We start from the raw sequence: 19,029 nt of genomic DNA, 5'->3' as shown, positions 1-19,029 counted from the left end.
GGAAGGTGCACCTAAATATTTGGCCATACCAAGGGTACACCGAGCTCCTGGACTTGGTTTAATCAATCATTCTCTGCTGACAGAGTCCGTTTTAAGGCTATATGCGCACTTGGCGTTGAGAAAAGGCCGCTGTACACGCAGCGACATCGCTAAAGCATTGTCGTTGGGGTCACGGAATTCGTGGCGCACATCTGGCCGCGTTAGCGATGTTGTTGAGTGTGACACCTACGTGCGATCAAAAAAGGTCGCAAAATCGTTAATCGTTGACATTCCCCCCTATTCCCAAATATTGTTGCAGCTTCAGGTGCGATGTTGTTCGTCGTTCCTGCGGCAGCACACATTGCTATGTGTGACACCGCAGGAACGAGGAAACTCACCGTACCTGCGTCCACCGGCAATGAGGAATGAAGGAGGTGGCCGGGATGTTACGTCCCGCTCATCTCCGCCCCTCCATTTCTATTGGCTTAGAAAGGAGGTGGTTCGCTGGTCACAGCGACGTCGCTAAGCAGGTAAGTAGTGTGACGGGTCCGAGCGATGTTATGCACCACGGGCAGCGATTTGCCTGTGACGCACAACCGATGGGGGTGGGTACGCACGCTAGCGATCTTGCTAGCGAGATCGCAGCGTGTAAAGCGTCCTTTAGTTGCATTTCAAAACGCATCCTCTGGCAGAAATTGTTTTTGTCAAATTTGGTTTTGACCACAAAAACGCTAAAAATACACTTGCTGTTTTAGCGCGTTTTGGCCACGTTTTTACCGCGATTTACATGCTTTTTCATTACTTAAAGTCAGATGTGTTTTGAATACAAATACACTACTAAATAAAGTTTAAACATTCAAACACTGAAAAAAAAAAGAAAAAAATGATTACAAATATCATGATTAAAATCATATACAAAATAGCTAATTTTATTAAATTGATAACTGTGTTTTAATATTTATATATAAAATTACGTTAATTTATTGATTTTCATTAATTTAATTGTCGGAATGTGTGTGTGTGTAAAGGGACATCTAATATATAAAGCTGTATGTGTGTGTGTGTGTGTGTGTGTGTGTGTGTGTGTGTGTGTGTGTGTCCGGGATTGGCATCTGCACCGTCGCAGCTACGTGTAAAATGTTGCACACTCACATGTCTGGACCCCGAGAGCGTCATAGGCTATGTTGTGAGGTGAAATTTTAACCCCGCGCATTCCAGTTTACCAATCAATTTTGCCCCTATCTACATAATGGGGAAAAAGTTAAACAAAAAGTGTATCCACACCGTCGCATTTACAATCACGAAATTTTGCACAGACACCTCATGTGACCCAAGGAACATCGTAGACTATGTTTTGACAGGAAAAGTTAACCCGCGTTTTACAGTTACGCTCCAAAAAACATGCCTCCATTAAAGTAAATGGAGCCTGGAACTACAGGTTATTAGTAGGAGCTCTGATTGGTTGCTATAGGAACAAAATACATTCACAGTATAAGAAGCTTATATGTGAGGTAATAAGATGTCGGTGGGGAGACAGATAGAGAGAGACAGAGAGAGACAGACAGAGAGAGAGAGAGAGAGACAGGAAAGAGACAGAGAAATAGAGACAGACAGGGAAAGAAACAGACAGAGACAAACGGTGAAAGAGACAGAGACAGATGGTGAAAGAGACAGACAGAGACTGTCGGGGAAAGAGACAGACAGAGACAGACCTGGAAAGAGACAGACCTGGAAAGAGACAGATGGGGAAAGAGACAGATGGGGAAAGAGTCAGACAGACATGCAGACAGGGACAGAAACAGGCAGACAGGGAAGGAGGAGACAGCCAGAGAGACAGATAAAGATAGATGGGTTAAGACACAGACCTTGATAGAGAAAGACGGGGAAAGAGACAGAGAAATAGAGACAGACAAGGAAAAAGACAGACAAAGACAGGCAGACAGAGAAAGAGACAGACGGGAAAAGACACAAACAAAGAGACGGGGAGACAGACGGGGAAAGAGACAGACCTGGAAAGAGATAGATGGGGAAAGAAACAGAGAGATAGAGACAGACAAATAAAGAGACAGACAGAGGCAGGCAGATGGGGAAAGAAACAGACTGGGAAAGAGACAGACGGGGAAAGAGACAGACGGGGAAAGAGACAGACGGGGAAAGAGACAGACGGGGAAAGAGACAGACAAAGACAGATGGGGAAAGAGACAGACAAAGACAGATGGGGAAAGAGACAGATGGAGAAAGAGAGAGACTAGGAAAGAGGCAGACCTGGAAAGAGGCAGACCTGGAAAGAGGCAGACCTGGAAAGAGACAGACCTGTAAAGAGACAGAACTAGAAAGAGACAGACCTGGAAAGAGACAGACCTGGAAAGAGACAGAAAGAGACAGACGGGGAAAGAGACAGACCTGGAAAGAGACAGACCTGGAAAGAGACAGACCTGGAAAGAGAAAGACGGAGCTCATTACTTGGCCAATTTAGTTAAATCTGTGTGGAATATCGGTGGTGTTGAAATGTATGTTCTAAAATGCTTCTATTAGCTTAGTTTTTGCCTTTAAATAATTACATTTCTATTTGTTTTGTGGTTTTTGTGTGCAGAATAAATTTTTGTTAATACATTCTATTTTGTTAACAGCAGTTATTAACCCGAGCGAAGCCGGATAGTACAGCTAGTATTTAATATAATGTCAAAAACGCATGCTTTTATTTAGTCAAAAATGCAAGTTTTCTGCATCAAAAAAGCATGTTAAACGCTAGGATTTTGATTTAGAATGCGTTTTGCAACTTCTCATTGACTTTAATGTTAGCAAAACGCTTCCAAAATAGCAAAAACAATTGACATGCTGCTTCTGTAAACGCAGAGATTTTGACAAATTTTCAGCATCAAAAACGCAGCGTTTTTAACAGCATTGTGCGCACAAGAAAGCCCTATTTCCCATAGACTTTGCTTGAAAATTAAAACGCATGCATTTTTGCATTAAAACGCTGCAGTTGAAAACGCTGCGGAAATGCATGAAAAAAGCAAAGTCCACACATTGCCTTACCAAGACCATTCGCTTTGTTTTTCATCTTATAATTCATTGGTAAAATTGAAATATTGGTTATGTAGAAGAAAAAGATTGTAACTGAGAGCCGACACGATGCACAGATGGACAGGTAAGGCCGGTTTCACACATCCGGCTTTTTGCCGTTTTACCGGATCCGGCGCTCTCCCGTACAGTTAATACAGTACAATGACAGAGCAACAAGCGCCGGTCACATGCTGTCATGTGACCGGCGCATGTGACCCGGAAGTTACAGCGCTGTCATTGTACTGTATTATCTGTACGGGAGAGCGCCGGATCCGGTAAAACGGCAAAAAGCCGGATGTGTGAAACCGGCCTAAAGGAGTAATTCATCTCTGCTGAATCCGCACTTATGCAATCATTGTCATCCTGATTATCAGGAATCCAGGTTCTCCGTATTGATTACATAATAATTGTCTTGCTTTCTCCACGTGCTTGTGGGTTAAATGTGATCAATGGTAGATTTGTTGAGCACATTAAGGCGGGCTTTGCACACTACGACATCGCAGCCCGATGCTGCGATGCCGAGTGCGATAGTGCCCGCCCCCGTCGCAGCAGCGATATGTGGTGATAGCTGGCGTAGCGAAAGTTATCGCTACGCCAGCTTCACACACACACTCACCTGCCGTGCGACGTCCCTGTGGCCGGCGACCCGCCTCCTTGTTAAGGGGGCGGGTCGTGCGGCGTCACTGCGACGTCACACGGCAGGCGGCCAATCAGAGCGGAGGGGCGGAGATGAGCAGGATGTAAACATCCTACCCACCTCCTTCCTTCCGCATATCCTACGGAAGCCGCAGTGAGGCCGGTAGGAGACGTTCCTCGCTCCTGCGACTTCACACACAGCGATGTGTGCAGCCGCAGGAGCGAGGAACAACATCGGACCGTCGCGTCAGCGTAATCATGGATTACGCCGACGCTGCACCGATGATACGATTACGACGCTTTTGCGCTCGTTAATCGTATCATCTAGGCTTTACACACTGCGATGTCGCATGCGATGCCGGAAGTGCGTCATTTTCAATTTGACCCCACCGACATCGCACCTGCGATGTCGCAGTGTGCAAAGTGCCCCTTAGACCTTGTGGTGACTGTGATAACAACATACATTAATTTGCCATTAATTAAGTGAAGTATTGGTTACCTATGCATAATTCCTATTCAGTTTCCAGCAATTTTCATGCTATTAATGACTCAGAATCTGCAAATATATTCTTAGCAAGTATATTACTATGGATTTTTGTACTGCAGGTGGCAGCCTATGACTTTCAGCTTCCTGTAAATATCAACTTCACCAGTGGATTAGCTGATGCTGACAGCTCTGTTCCCGTCACCCCAACTCATTCAGAAAAGCATATTGTTATCCCAAGACCTCAAACAGTGAATGTCATCACTCCTGCCTGTAAAATAAATGCTACTGGTAGGTCAATAGATTTGTCTTTAATCTATTAATAGACTTAAAGTGCTCACACATCCAAGCAATGATGGCAGATAGGAGGTATGAAGGCATTGCAGATAAATGTGGTATGCCATTGACCTGCCGCTCGGTAAGTGCACTCTTCTGTACCCGTAATATATTCTCTAAAATAACAAATTCCTACCTTAACAGCATGGAATCCTATTTAGAGATAGAGCCTTAAAGAGCATCACCTTAAACTCACAAAGATTTATCAATTGTTAAAGTATAATTTTTCAAAATGTCTCTTTCTGAATATGTTTAACCTTTTCTGGCACAGCTAGCGTCAAACAATATTGTGTTCACTACAGATCCGCACACTGTATTTAGGCATTGCTTAAAGGGAAGGTGCCACATTTTTTATTTTTGTATTAATAAGTGATTATGAAATTAAGTATTTTTTAAACTCACTGTTTATTTAGTTTTTATTTAGCCATCTTGGATTTGCTGTTATGGCTGCCCCCAGGGCATAGAGGCCAGTGGTTGGGCTCCGACTCTATACTTAAAGAAGTATTCTAGTTTTTTTAAAAAAAATGTCAGTAATTTTTTTTCCCCAATTCCTCCTAAGTATGTATTAAAGATAGGTAAGTATTTTCATATGCTTACACTATCACTATTTTTGCTGGTTTCCAGTACAGCTCTGGTCCACTTCTGACTCACGTGACCGCACTGCAGCTTTGCTGCCTTACAAAGAGTCTATTGTGTAGGGCGATGGACAAGACTCCATAGACATACACTGACAAAACAGCTTCCACCCTACACATAAACCCTGGTGTGAGTTGGCTAGTTTGGCTTCTGGTCATGTGGGCAAGAATAGGTCCAGAATAACACTGGAAACCAGTCAAGACAGTGATCAGTAAGTGTTTTGGGAATGTGACGCCCCTGGACTATCGGGTCGTCACAGGGTATTGCACAATCTGCCCTCCCGTGCAGTATCCACCTCCTTCTTGATTTAGGGTCCCTAACAATATGGTGTTGCCTACATCAGTTAATCAAATCCTAGATACACCCTGCACCACACCCACTAAACACACCAGTGGATGGCTTGAGTGGAATAGTGTCGCCCACCTGGGGGGTTGGGGAGGAGAAGTGAGGAGTGTCCAGAGGAGAGAAGGGTCTGGTAGTGAAAGTGAGAGGAGGTCAGGAGCAGGTCTCCTGAGAAACAATCTAGGTGACAGACGGTGGTCTGGGCCTAGAGGAGTTGGACCCTTGGTCGCAGGGGATCGTGGCAAGGGGCATTGATCTGTCGAGGAGGACAGCTGGCAGCCTTGCACCATCACCAGGCTGAGACCAAGGCACGATGGGGTCCGTGCACCCTAGGTCGGGGAGTAGCTTCAGGCAACCCGATAATTTACCCACGGAGAACGGAGCCTTCAGGATTCGTCCTCCACCCACTCCAAAATCGGGGCACTAGTGCAACGAGGGGGATTGGATTTTCCAATTCAAAACAGTCCAGAAAAGCCCAAGCGTGAGCCCTGAGAGCAAGCTCCCACACTTAGCCATCGTGGGGAGCGGGACCCGGCAAGTTTCACACTACCAGGATCACCAAAGAAGTAAACTTAGTGCCAGGAGGAAGGTTACGGATCACCAGGAGCACCATTGGGGACAGGACCCGAACTAGCTCCCCTCAGCCGCAGTGGTGTCCAGAGACTTGTTTTACCAGTTGTTGGTGTCTGCTTATGGACTGAGTGAGTACCAAAGTGACCCCCTGCCTCCCACGGCAGCCCCCTCATTGAGTCCCGGGGTATTTCCCCTACCCGTGGAGTGTTCTAACACCTGGCTGCCCCATTCCATCATCCCCGGGTACTCCCAACTGCAGCGGTGGTACTCCTAATTACCACATACCACGAATGGCGTCACAAATTCTTTAAAATCCCTTGTAAATACCCCCCCTTCATTTGAGTGGCCGCACGACCCCCAGGTACGGAGACCCTCGAGCCACTAAGATCCTGGATCCGAGCAGCTCGGCTGCTGGCACGGGGGCGGCACACGCTCAATTTGTAATATTTTAGGCTGGTAACTCTGATGATCTTATCTTATCCTTTTCAGCAGAGGTAATTCTTTATCTTTCTTTCCTGGGTCTTCATAACTGTGACACTGGTGGATGTGGACGCGCTGTGCCACTGGTCAGGATTAGCCTGGTGCGGTGTAACTAATCGACTATCTGGTCTTCGTTAGGGCTTTTGATGGCGAGGATAGGCTAGACCGCAGGTAGTTGCCAATCACCACTGTCAGGGTAGTCTCTGGGCCTGCAGCAGCTGACTGACGGGTTAAAGCAGACGTAAGAGGTACAGAGGGCACAAACAGAGACGTAATCAGTCAGGCAATCCGAGGGTTGAGGCAGGCAGGATAAATTGAAATCAAGCCTGCTCAATAACGTGAGAGACAAAACAGGCACAAACTGACAGAGCACTGGCAGTAAACTGTCAAGACCTAAACCCTGGCAAAGAGCAGAGGGAGGAGCAGTTTAATAATTGCAGTACTGGCAGGAGATAGGCCAGAGCAGACACATTCACAGGAGGCAGGTGATTATACTCCTGCAGCCAAGTGAAGACTCTTCTCCAGCAACGGGAGGTTGTAGCACTGCTGTATGTGTCGCCAGGAGCAATTCATGATGTAATCTGACAGTAGGAGGGGCAGAGCGGCACTTACCAGCCTTGTGTGTCACAGGAGTGATAATAAGTAGGGATGAGCGAATGTATTCGCCACTATTCGGTATCCGACGGCTAATTGGGTATCCGAGGTATCCGCTATCCGACGGCTAATATGGTATTCGCTCCGGTACTTTCATTTTTGTTTTTGGAATTCCTGGCACCATTTTCCAGCCAATGAACACATCTGACGTTGTTTGCCCTCACAGTAACGCCACAGCCATCTTTGTTGTGGTGTTACTGTGACTGGCTTGGCTGCACGGCGCCATAGGGGCTATATAAGCCAGCGGCCATTATGGTCAGTTGGTCTCTCCCTATTTCTGTCTTACTCACCGATCACGGGAGCGGCGCTGCATGGCTGTCACACTGTGGCGGGTTCTCCAGTTTTTGAAAATGCCGGCCGCACATTAATCCATCTTGTATTCCCTGCTTTCCCTGCCCACCGGAGCCTATGATTGGTTGCAGTCAGACACGCCCCCATGCTGAGTGACAGCTGTCTTACTGCAACCAATCACAGCTGCCGGTGGGTGGGTCTATATCATGTAGTAAAATAAATAAATAAATAATGTAAAACAACGACGTACGGTCCCCCCCCCAAATGATACTCAGCCAAGGTAAGCACACAGCAGTGGGCCGGTATTCTCAGGCTGGGGAGGCCGGGGGCCTGGTTACGGCCCCCTCTCACAGCCGAGAATATGAGCCCGCTGCTGCCCCGAGAATGTCGCATCCATTAGATGCGACAGTCCCGGCGTGTCACTGGGCCTTCCTGATTGCCGTGATGCGGTGGCCATCAGGGTAATAAGCAGTTAATGGCAGCGCATTGCTGTCACTAAATCCAAGATTAGTAATGGCAGCGTCTTTGACACACCATCACTAATCTGTAAGTAAAGTAAAGAAACACATACACCGAAAAATCCTTTATTTGAAATAAAACACCAAAAAGCCCCTCTTTTACCACTTTATTAAGCCCCCAAATATCCAGGTCCGGCGTAATCCACACTCGGCGACGTCTGTGAGTGAGTGCTCAGTGCAGCCTCATTCCGTGAACTTCTCCAATTTTAGAGGTGTGTCCCGCGGCTCACAGCTGATGTCCGCTTCCTCCCCTCAGTGCATAATTAAATTAAATTATAAATAAATAATTATAATTTTAATTTACAATTATAAATAATTTAAATTAAATTCTTTACCGGGACGGCCGAGACTCAAACTCGTGAACTAATTCTCCGTAGGCAGCAGCTCTACCTATTGAGCCACTGCCTGTAATGAATACATAGGAAGATTTGGTAATCTTGACCTCTGTATTGCAGCAGAGAAACCAGAAACAGATTATTCAGCTACAGAGATGAGAGAGAGAGAGAGATGAGAGAGTGAGATGAGTGAGAGAGAGATATGAAAGAGAGAGAGAGGTGAGATAGAGAGATATGAGAGAGAGAGGGATATATGAGAGAGAGGGATGAGAGAGAGAAAGAGATAAGAGAGATGAGAGAGAGATAGAGAGAGATGAGAGAGAGATGAGAGAGTGAGATGAGAGAGAGTGAGAGAGATGACAGAGAGATGACAGAGAGAGAGATGAGAGAGAGACAGATGAGAGAGATATGAGAGAGAGAGATATGAGAGCGAGAGAGAGAGAAAGATATGAGAGAGAGATGAGAGAGAGAGATGAGAGAGATGAGAGAGTGAGAGAGAGTGAGATGAGTGAGAGAGAGAGATGAGAGAGAGATGAGAGAGAGAGTGAGAGAGAGATGAGAGAGAGATATGAGGGAGAGAGATATGAGAGAGATATGAGAGAGAGAGACGAGCGAGAGATGAGAGAGAGAGATGAGAGAGAGATGAGAGAGAGATGAGAGAGATGAGAGAGTGAGAGAGAGTGAGATGAGTGAGAGAGAGAGATGAGAGAGAGATGAGAGAGAGAGTGAGAGAGAGATGAGAGAGAGATGAGAGAGAGATGAGAGAGAGATATGAGAAAGTGAGAGAGATGTGCTAGAGATGAGAGAGAGAGATGAGAGAGTGAGATGAGAGAAAGTGAGAGAGAGAGATGAGAGAGTGAGATGACAGAGAGAGATGAGAGAGAAGAGAGAGATATGAGAGAGAGATATGAGAGCGAGAGAGAGAGAAAGATATGAGAGAGAGATATGAGAGAGAGATGAGAGAGAGAGATGAGAGAGAGAGATGAGAGAGAGAGATGAGAGAGGGATGAGAGAGAGCTATGAGGGAGAGAGAGATATGAGAGAGATATGAGAGAGTGAGAGAGAGAGATGAGAGAGATGAGAGAGAGAGTGAGAGAGAGAGTGAGATGAGTGAGAGAGAGAGACAGAGAGATGAGAGAGAAAAGAGAGAGATGAGAGAGAGTGAGATGAGAGAGTGAGAGAGAGAGAGAGATGAGAGAGATGAGTTACAGAGATGAGAGAGAGATATGAGGGAGAGAGATATGAGAGAGATATGGGAGAGAGAGAGAGAGAGAGAGAGAGAGAGTGAGAGAGATAGTGAGATGAGGGACAGAGATAAAGATGAGAGAGAGATGAGAGAGAGAGAGTGAGATGAGAGAGAGTGAGATGAGGGAGATAGAGAGATGAGAGAGATATGAGAGAAAGATATGAGAGAGAGATATGAGAGAGATATGAGAGAGATATGAGAGAGAGATATGAGAGAGAGATATGAGAGAGATATGAGAGAGAGAGATGAGAGAGAGAGATGAGAGAGGGATGAGAGAGAGAGTGAGAGAGAGAGATAAGAGAGAGAGTGAGAGAGTGAGATGAGTGAGAGAGAGAGACAAAGAGATGAGAGAGAAAAGAGAGAGATGAGAGAGTGAGAGAGAGATCAGAGAGATGAGTTACAGAGATGAGAGAGAGATGAGAGAGATATGAGGGAGAGAGAGATATGAGAGAGATATGGGAGAGAGAGTGAGAGAGAGATGAGAGACAGAGATGAGAGACAGAGATGAGAGAGAGAGATGAGAGAGAGAGTGAGAGAGATAGTGAGATGAGGGACAGAGAGAAAGATGAGAGAGAGATGAGATGAGAGAGAGTGAGATGAGGGAGAGTGAGAGAGAGATGAGAGAGAGAGATGAGAGAGAGATGAGAGAGAGGGATAGATAGAGGGATAGATAGATAGATGGATAGATAGATAGATGGATAGATGGATAGATAGATAGAGGGATAGATAGATAGATAGATAGAGAGATAGATAGATCGATAGATAGATAGATAGAGGGTATATAGATAGATAGACAGATAGATAGATAATGGATAGATAAAGGGATAGATAAATCGATAGAGGGATAGATAGATAATGGATAGATAGATAGATGGATAGATAGAGGGATAGATAAATAGATAGATAGATAATGGATAGATAGATAAAAAAAGATAAATGGATAGATAGATAGACAGGCAGACCAATGTCAAACACATATATAATGTCCCACCTGCCTGCATATTCTACGCTGGCACTCTTTAGTGACTTTCATGTGGCACTAAAGGGTGTCTAGCCTTGTATTTAGCCAAAAAAATAAATAATTTAAAAAAAGCGACGTGGGGTCCCCCCCATTTTTTATAGCCAGCTAGGCTAAAGCAGATGGCTGCAGCCTGTAGACCACAGCTGGCAGCTTTATCTTGGTTGGGGATCCAATTTGGAGGCCTCCCAGGCTCTTTTTTTATAATTATTTATAAATATATAATAAAAAAAAATGGGGTTCGCCCCAAATTGGTTCACCAGCCAAGGTAAAGTGGAAAGCTGTGGTCTGGTATTCTCAGGGTGGGAAGGTCCATAGTTATTGGCCCTTCCCAGCCTAAAAATAACAGGCTGCAGCCGCCCCAGAAGTGGCGCATCCATTAGATGCGCCAATCCTGGCACTTCGCCCCAGCTCATCCCATTGCCCTGATGCGGTGGCAAACGGGGTACTAAATGGGGTTGATACCAGATGTGTAATGTCACCTGACATCAAGCCCAGCAGTTGGTGATGTCATGGCGTCTATCAGATACCCGACATCACCAACTGTCAGTAATAAAAGTAGAAAAAAAATAGACGACAAAAAAAAATTATTTGAAAAAACACTCCCCAAAATATTCCCTCTTTCACCAATTTATTGTAAAGAAAAAAAAATCTCCTGTAATCCATTTTGGAAGTCCCACGACGACTCTGGACCTTTTAGAATATGGGGGGCAGCTCAGGGAACATGTCCCCCATTTTCTAGGAGTGCAGACCCTCCATGTGAGGAGTGTGGATGCAAAGAATCTGCACCCACACTCCCTGGGTAACGGCAGCAGTGTGCGTGCAGCCAGCGCAGCTCCACAGCCGTTCTCAGTGAACACAGGAAGCTGAGCTGACGGCCGCTCTCTGCGCATGCACATACCTTGTATTGTGAAGGAGGAGGGATGCGAGGATCAGCGCTGCAAATAAGGTAAAAACAGTGGGGGATCACCGGGAGACACCGGGAGGGTATGGGGGGGGGGGGCTTAGCTGGACCCGGGGAGTAGTTTTCTAATCAGAGGAAGAGGGTGAATGCGGGTGTTACGGTTGCTGCGAGCACTGGAGACTATGTCCAGATTTCTTGCTACTGCACATGTGCGAGCGCTGGAGACTAAGTCCAGATTTCTTGCTACTGCACATGTGCGAGCGCTGGAGACTAAGTCCAGATTTCTTGCTACTGCACATGTGCGAGCGCTGGAGACTAAGTCCAGATTTCTTGCTACTGCACATGTGCGAGCGCTGGAGACTAAGTCCAGATTTCTTGCTACTGCACATGTGCGAGCGCTGGAGACTAAGTCCTATCTTGGAGCCATTGCACATGTGCGGGTGACATCATCGCTGACACGAGGTCACATGTCTCTGACACCTTCTATGCCGATTGGTCGCTGGTCATGTGCTTGTGACGCCTTGCTCGGTGATAGGCCAGCATGACGTCACTCTTGTCGTTCTGGCAGCCGATTGGCTCTGGTGTCCTCCATCTTGGATGAGGCACAGAGTCTATATAAGACCCTGACACACGCCGCATGGCGCTCAGTCCTCTTGGTTCATGCATGAGGGTAGACGCCCTGTGCACGTTCCTCTAGGCATTCCTCTGTCTATGCAAGGTGAGCGCTACCGGCAGGGTAGCGTTCTTATACCTTACAGCTTCGGCTGCTGTCCGTATCCTTACCTCTTAGGGGAGCGGACATAGGCAGGTGCCTGAGGCACATGGTCTGGCTGGGCCTTGTGATTCGACTCGTAGGTGGACGTTGCCGCTAGGGTAACGTTCCTTATACTGCGTCTGGCAGTTGTTCGTATCCTCGCACACTAGGGGAGCGAACAGAGGTAGGAGCTTTGTGCGGCTTACGCTGCTGTTCGTCTCTTTTGCACCACTAGAAGAGCGGACCTAGGCAGGTGCCATATCTAGTGGTTCGTGTCCTCGCACACTAGTGGAGCGAACGCAGGTAGGAGCTTTGTGCGGCTTACGCTGCTGTTCGTCTCTTTTGCACCACTAGAAGAGCGGACCTAGGTAGGTGCCATTTCGCACACATTGCCTTTGTCTCTGTGATTGTTAACAGAGATCATTCCACACACCCTCCAAGTGGAGGAGGAATTGCTTTGCTTACTTATTGTGTCCTTCTGTGAGTTAACAGAGGTATTGCACTCTGCCATAGTCTGCAGCAGAGTCTTTGCACGGTGGACCCTGACTGTCTGATACTCCTTTGAGTTATTATCAGACAGCCCCCCGTAACATTAGGACTGAGCCAAGGGTCTGGCAGTTATGGCAGAATATCAGCAGTTACACCGTTACATACAAGTACTTGAGTCACGGCTCAAGAGTATAGAGGATAAACCTCAGACCATGGTGACATCTGCACATGATCCTCGACTTGCTCTGCCAAACAGATATTCTGGCGATGCCAGATCATGTCGTGGTTTCATTAGTCAGTGTCAGATACACCTAGAGGTCAACTCTTCTCGCTTCTCTACGGAGAGGTCCAGAGTAGGCTTTATCATCTCCTTACTTCAGGACAAAGCCTTAGAATGGGCGACTCCCCTATGGGAGCGCTCTGATGTGGTTACTCTGAGACATCAAGACTTTCTTGATGCTCTTAAGGCGGTATTCATGGGTCCGCAGGTTACCCATGATGCGGCTCTGAGACTGTTAGATCTATCTCAGGGTTCGTTATCCACTAGTTCTTATGCCATTGCTTTTAGAACTCTGGTGGCAGAACTAGATTGGCCAGAGAAGGTGTTGATTCCTATCTTCTGGAGAGGGTTGGCAGGCTATGTCAAGGATGCTCTTGCTACTCGTGAGGTCCCTGCTTCTCTGGAGGACTTGATCACAGTAGCAACGAGGATCGATGTACGCCATAAGGAACATAGACTCGAGGTCTCTTCCTCACGCCCTAAGCATCGGGCTATTCCAGTTGTTGAGGGTCCACTACCATCTTCCTCAGCATCTGAAACATCTCCCACTCCTATGGAGTTAGGTCATACGTCTTCCAGACTACGCAAGTCTGGTCCTCCTATATGTTACGTATGTCGTCAGGCTGGGCACTATGCCAACAAGTGTCCTAGTCGTCAGGGAAACTCCCTGGTCTAGTAACCATTAGAGGGGGGTTACTAGAGACGTCTTCTGCACCCTCTAAGTGTTGTATCCCAGGTCAGCTCTCGTTATCTGAGAATACATGGCCTATTATGGCTTTTGTGGATTCCGGAGCTGACGGGACTTTTGTGTCCTCAGGATTTGTAAAGGGACACAATATTCCCTCTATCATGTTAGAGGCGCCTATTCCTGTCCGTGTTGTTAATGGAACTATGTTGTCTGACTCCATTACATTGAGGACAGTTCCCTTGCGCCTTTCCCTGTCTCAGGGTCACATAGAGGAGATTTCTTTTCTTGTTTTGCCTGAGGGTATAGACGACATCCTTCTGGGTCTCCCATGGCTTCGGACTCATGCTCCTCACATTGACTGGGAGTCTGACAGCATTATTAGTTGGGGTTCGAAATGTCAGTCCCGATGTCTTCCCTTACCACCTAAGGTCATTGCGGTTGCATCTACTGATCTCTCTCCCATACCTACACCCTATCTGGATTTCGCTGACGTGTTCTCCAAACAGGGTGCTGAGGTTCTTCCACCCCATAGGCCGTATGACTGTGCCATAGACCTTATCCCAGGTTCGGTTCCACCTAAAGGCAGGGTTTACCCCCTGTCGATACCTGAGTCGGAGGCCATGTCGACCTATATAAGAGAGAGTTTAGAGAAGGGGTTCATTCGTAAGTCTGTCTCTCCCGCGGGAGCTGGGTTTTTCTTTGTTCGGAAGAAAGAGGGTGATTTGCGTCCCTGCATAGATTACAGGGGTCTCAACGCAATCACAATAAAGAACAAATACCCATTACCTTTAATTTCGGAGCTCTTTGACAGACTGAGAGGAGCTCAAGTTTTTACGAAGTTGGATCTGCGGGGTGCGTATAACTTGGTACGAATTCGAAAGGGTGACGAATGGAAGACCGCTTTTAACACCCGAGACGGTCACTATGAATACCTCGTCATGCCTTTTGGGTTATGTAATGCACCCGCAGTATTTCAGGACTTCGTAAACGATGTGTTCAGGGATTTACTGTTATCCTCAGTAGTGGTGTATCTGGACGACATCCTGATTTTTTCTCCTGATCTGGAGACTCATCGTCAGGATGTCGTTCGTGTCCTTTCCCGTTTAAGGGAGCACTCATTGTTTGCTAAACTCGAGAAATGTGTATTCGAGCAGTCCTCATTGCCTTTTTTGGGTTACATTATCTCACAAGAGGGCCTGGCTATGGATCCTGCGAAGCTCTCTGCTGTCCTGCAATGGTCCGAACCTCATTCCTTGAAGGCGGTGCAACGCTTCTTAGGATTCATAAATTATTACAGGCAGTTCATACCCCATTTTTCTACTTTGGTGGCCCCTTTGGTGGCCTTGACTAAGAAAGGTGCTAATCCCAAAGCCTGGTCTACTGAGACATCTCAGGCTTTTGAGGCAGTAAAAAGACACTTTTCAACTGCTCCCGTTCTTCAAAGACCCGATGAGAGTAAGCCCTTCCTCTTAGAGGTTGATGCCTCTTCAGTGGGTGCTGGTGCGGTCTTGTATCAAAAGAACGGTGCAGGTAGAAAAAGGCCGTGTTTCTTCTTTGCTAAAACCTTTTCACCGGCAGAGAGAAACTATACCATTGGGGATAGGGAACTGCTCGCCTTGAGATTAGCCTTGGAGGAGTGGCGTCACTTGCTGGAAGGAGCAAAACATCCTTTCCAGGTCTATACAGACCATAAGAATCTGACGTACTTACAAACCGCTCAGCGTCTGAATCCTCGGCAAGCCCGCTGGTCCTTGTTTTTCTCCCGCTTTCACTTCTCCATCAACTATCTGTCTGGGAGTAAGAATAACAAGGCAGACGCCCTGTCTCGCTCTATGCTTTCTACCCAGGAAGAGATTGACGAACCTCGTCTTATCCTTCCCTCCAGGGTTTTTCATACGCTCTCGCCTGTGACGTTAGACCAAATCCCACCGGGCAAGACCTTTGTTCCGCCTGATCGACAGAATGATATACTGTCATGGGCCCACACCTCAAAGGTGGGTGGGCATTTTGGTATTAGACGGACACGAGAGTTACTGGAGAGGTGGTATTGGTGGCCACACTTAGCCAGCCACGTCAAGAGATATGTCGGTTCCTGCTACTCGTGTGCTCGCAACCGTCCATTACGGCAGAGACCGGCTGGGCTCTTGCATCCTTTACCAGTGCCAGATAGACCATGGGAGGTGGTAGGCATGGACTTTGTGGGTGATCTTCCATGTTCACAGGGACATAGATTTGTGTGGGTCATTACGGACCATTTCTCCCGGATGGTTCATCTCGTACCGTTATCGAGAATCCCATCTTCCAGGGTACTAGCCAAACTATTCCTCAAGCATGTCTTTAGGCTTCACGGGATGCCAGATCGTATCATTTGTGATAGAGGCCCGCAATTTGCTTCCCGTTTCTGGCGAGATCTTTGTAGCCTTCTGCAAATTGAGTTGAATCTATCTTCGGCATACCATCCGGAGACCAATGGTTTGGTTGAGCGTACCAATCAATCCATGATTATATACCTTCGACACTTTGTTGCTGAGAACCACGATAACTGGTCCTCCCTCCTACCCTGGGCAGAATTTGCCCTTAACAATTCGCTGGCTGAGGCCACTGGGCAGACACCGTTCGTACTCAATAATGGGCAACACCCTAGGGTACCGGTACCGTTTCCCGCTGCTGCACCTCCTCCTCTTGTGGCCGACTGGGCAACTAATGCCAGAGAGGTTTGGGATCGGACTCAAGAGTCAATCCAAGCAGCTAAGGACCGTATGAAGACGATGTCCGATCGGTTTCGTCGCCCGGCTCCTGTCTTTTCTCCAGGGGACTTTGTGTGGCTCTCTGCAAAAAACGTGAAACTTAGAGTGAGCTCTGTCAAATTTGCTCCTCGCTTCCTGGGTCCTTATGAAGTTCTTCGACAGGTAAATCCTGTAGTCTACCAATTGAAGTTACCCGTCCATCTTAGGATCCATGACAAATTCCATGTTTCACTGCTAAAGCCGGCAATTTTACCTCACGCTCGTGAAGTGCACTCTCCTGCTTCTGATTCCTCTCGCTCTAGCTATGAGGTACGAGCCATAGTTGGTTCTAAGATGGTTAGAGGGCGCAGGTTCTTCTTGATAGATTGGGAGGGCTACGGCCCGGAACATCGCTCTTGGGAGCCTGAGGAGGCTGTCCATGCTCCCGACTTAGTTGCTGATTACCTGCGTCGCCGGGAGGGGGGCCCTTGAGGGGGAGGTACTGTTACGGTTGCTGCGAGCACTGGAGACTATGTCCAGATTTCTTGCTACTGCACATGTGCGAGCGCTGGAGACTAAGTCCAGATTTCTTGCTACTGCACATGTGCGAGCGCTGGAGACTAAGTCCAGATTTCTTGCTACTGCACATGTGCGAGCGCTGGAGACTAAGTCCAGATTTCTTGCTACTGCACATGTGCGAGCGCTGGAGACTAAGTCCTATCTTGGAGCCATTGCACATGTGCGGGTGACATCATCGCTGACACGAGGTCACATGTCTCTGACACCTTCTATGCCGATTGGTCGCTGGTCATGTGCTTGTGACGCCTTGCTCGGTGATAGGCCAGCATGACGTCACTCTTGTCGTTCTGGCAGCCGATTGGCTCTGGTGTCCTCCATCTTGGATGAGGCACAGAGTCTATATAAGACCCTGACACACGCCGCATGGCGCTCAGTCCTCTTGGTTCATGCATGAGGGTAGACGCCCTGTGCACGTTCCTCTAGGCATTCCTCTGTCTATGCAAGGTGAGCGCTACCGGCAGGGTAGCGTTCTTATACCTTACAGCTTCGGCTGCTGTCCGTATCCTTACCTCTTAGGGGAGCGGACATAGGCAGGTGCCTGAGGCACATGGTCTGGCTGGGCCTTGTGATTCGACTCGTAGGTGGACGTTGCCGCTAGGGTAACGTTCCTTATACTGCGTCTGGCAGTTGTTCGTATCCTCGCACACTAGGGGAGCGAACAGAGGTAGGAGCTTTGTGCGGCTTACGCTGCTGTTCGTCTCTTTTGCACCACTAGAAGAGCGGACCTAGGCAGGTGCCATATCTAGTGGTTCGTGTCCTCGCACACTAGTGGAGCGAACGCAGGTAGGAGCTTTGTGCGGCTTACGCTGCTGTTCGTCTCTTTTGCACCACTAGAAGAGCGGACCTAGGTAGGTGCCATTTCGCACACATTGCCTTTGTCTCTGTGATTGTTAACAGAGATCATTCCACACACCCTCCAAGTGGAGGAGGAATTGCTTTGCTTACTTATTGTGTCCTTCTGTGAGTTAACAGAGGTATTGCACTCTGCCATAGTCTGCAGCAGAGTCTTTGCACGGTGGACCCTGACTGTCTGATACTCCTTTGAGTTATTATCAGACAGCCCCCCGTAACAGCGGGTGGCGCATTAGTGTGCGTCCTGTCACCCTGGATGAATTGGGAGGGGGCAGAAATGCAGTGAGGCACCTTCTACAGGCTGTGCCCATACTGTTTCTGCCTTTTCCCATCCATTTCAGCCTTTTCCTCAGTCACCACAGGTCACCCACTGGTCCAACATAAAATTATTCGAGTTTCCCATAGACTTGCATTGAGCGTCGGATATTCGCGAATACTCAAATAGCTGCGAGGTATTCGGCGGATATTCGGCAGAGCGAACAATAGGGTATTCAATCATCCCTAATAATAAGGCAAAACGATCACTGATCTCGGGGTGACTAGCCAGAGAAAACACTACCGACAGTCAACAAGGGCGCTCAACACAGTGAACCATAACCACGGTGGTTATGGTGGTTTCCTAAAAAGAGTCACTCCTTGGCTAGGTCCTTCCCGGAGGGATATCTGGCTAGTTCCTGTGTCGAGACTCCTAAGAGAGGCTCCACGGACTTTTTATGATTTACAGAAGTGATAATAACAGTGACACATTGTAATTGATTGTTTTCATCACTGCACTAAGCTTTAAATAAGCAAATAAGAAAGCCGCGGAGACACCATCACGTGTTTCTCAACGCTGGCAGGAAACTAGCCAGGTCTTTCACCGGGAAGGAACAACCACGGGAAGGGCAGTCTCCAGTCAAGGAGACCACCTATACCAAACATGGTATCCATCCACAGACAGCCGTTTCGGGGTAATGCTCTAGAATCACTGCGTTGAGAAACACGTGATGGTGTCTCCGCAGTGGATATGTTGATCTCCCTAAGGTCAACAATGCTTGCTTAAGTGCACTAAGCTTTAGGTATGGACAATTTTCCAGATTGTCTGACTTTCATAACTTAAAGTAATGATGGACTGACAGTTGTCATTACATAGTTGAGTGTTTTTTGTCATATCCTGGCTTTGA

General features: G+C 47.5%; 1 protein-coding gene across 1 annotated transcript in view; it reads left to right on the top strand.

The window, feature by feature from the left end:
- CFAP47 (cilia and flagella associated protein 47) overlaps nt 1–19,029 on the top strand; it is a 1,094,449-nt gene that overhangs the window by 174,022 nt on the left and 901,398 nt on the right. The window contains 1 exon segment of the mRNA XM_075333814.1: nt 4,288–4,456. Coding sequence (XP_075189929.1) covers nt 4,288–4,456 — 169 coding nt within the window.

Source organism: Anomaloglossus baeobatrachus, chromosome 2 (assembly GCF_048569485.1).
Source record: "Anomaloglossus baeobatrachus isolate aAnoBae1 chromosome 2, aAnoBae1.hap1, whole genome shotgun sequence".
NCBI lineage: Eukaryota > Metazoa > Chordata > Amphibia > Anura > Aromobatidae > Anomaloglossus > Anomaloglossus baeobatrachus.
This window is presented reverse-complemented; position numbering and strand designations above follow the sequence as displayed.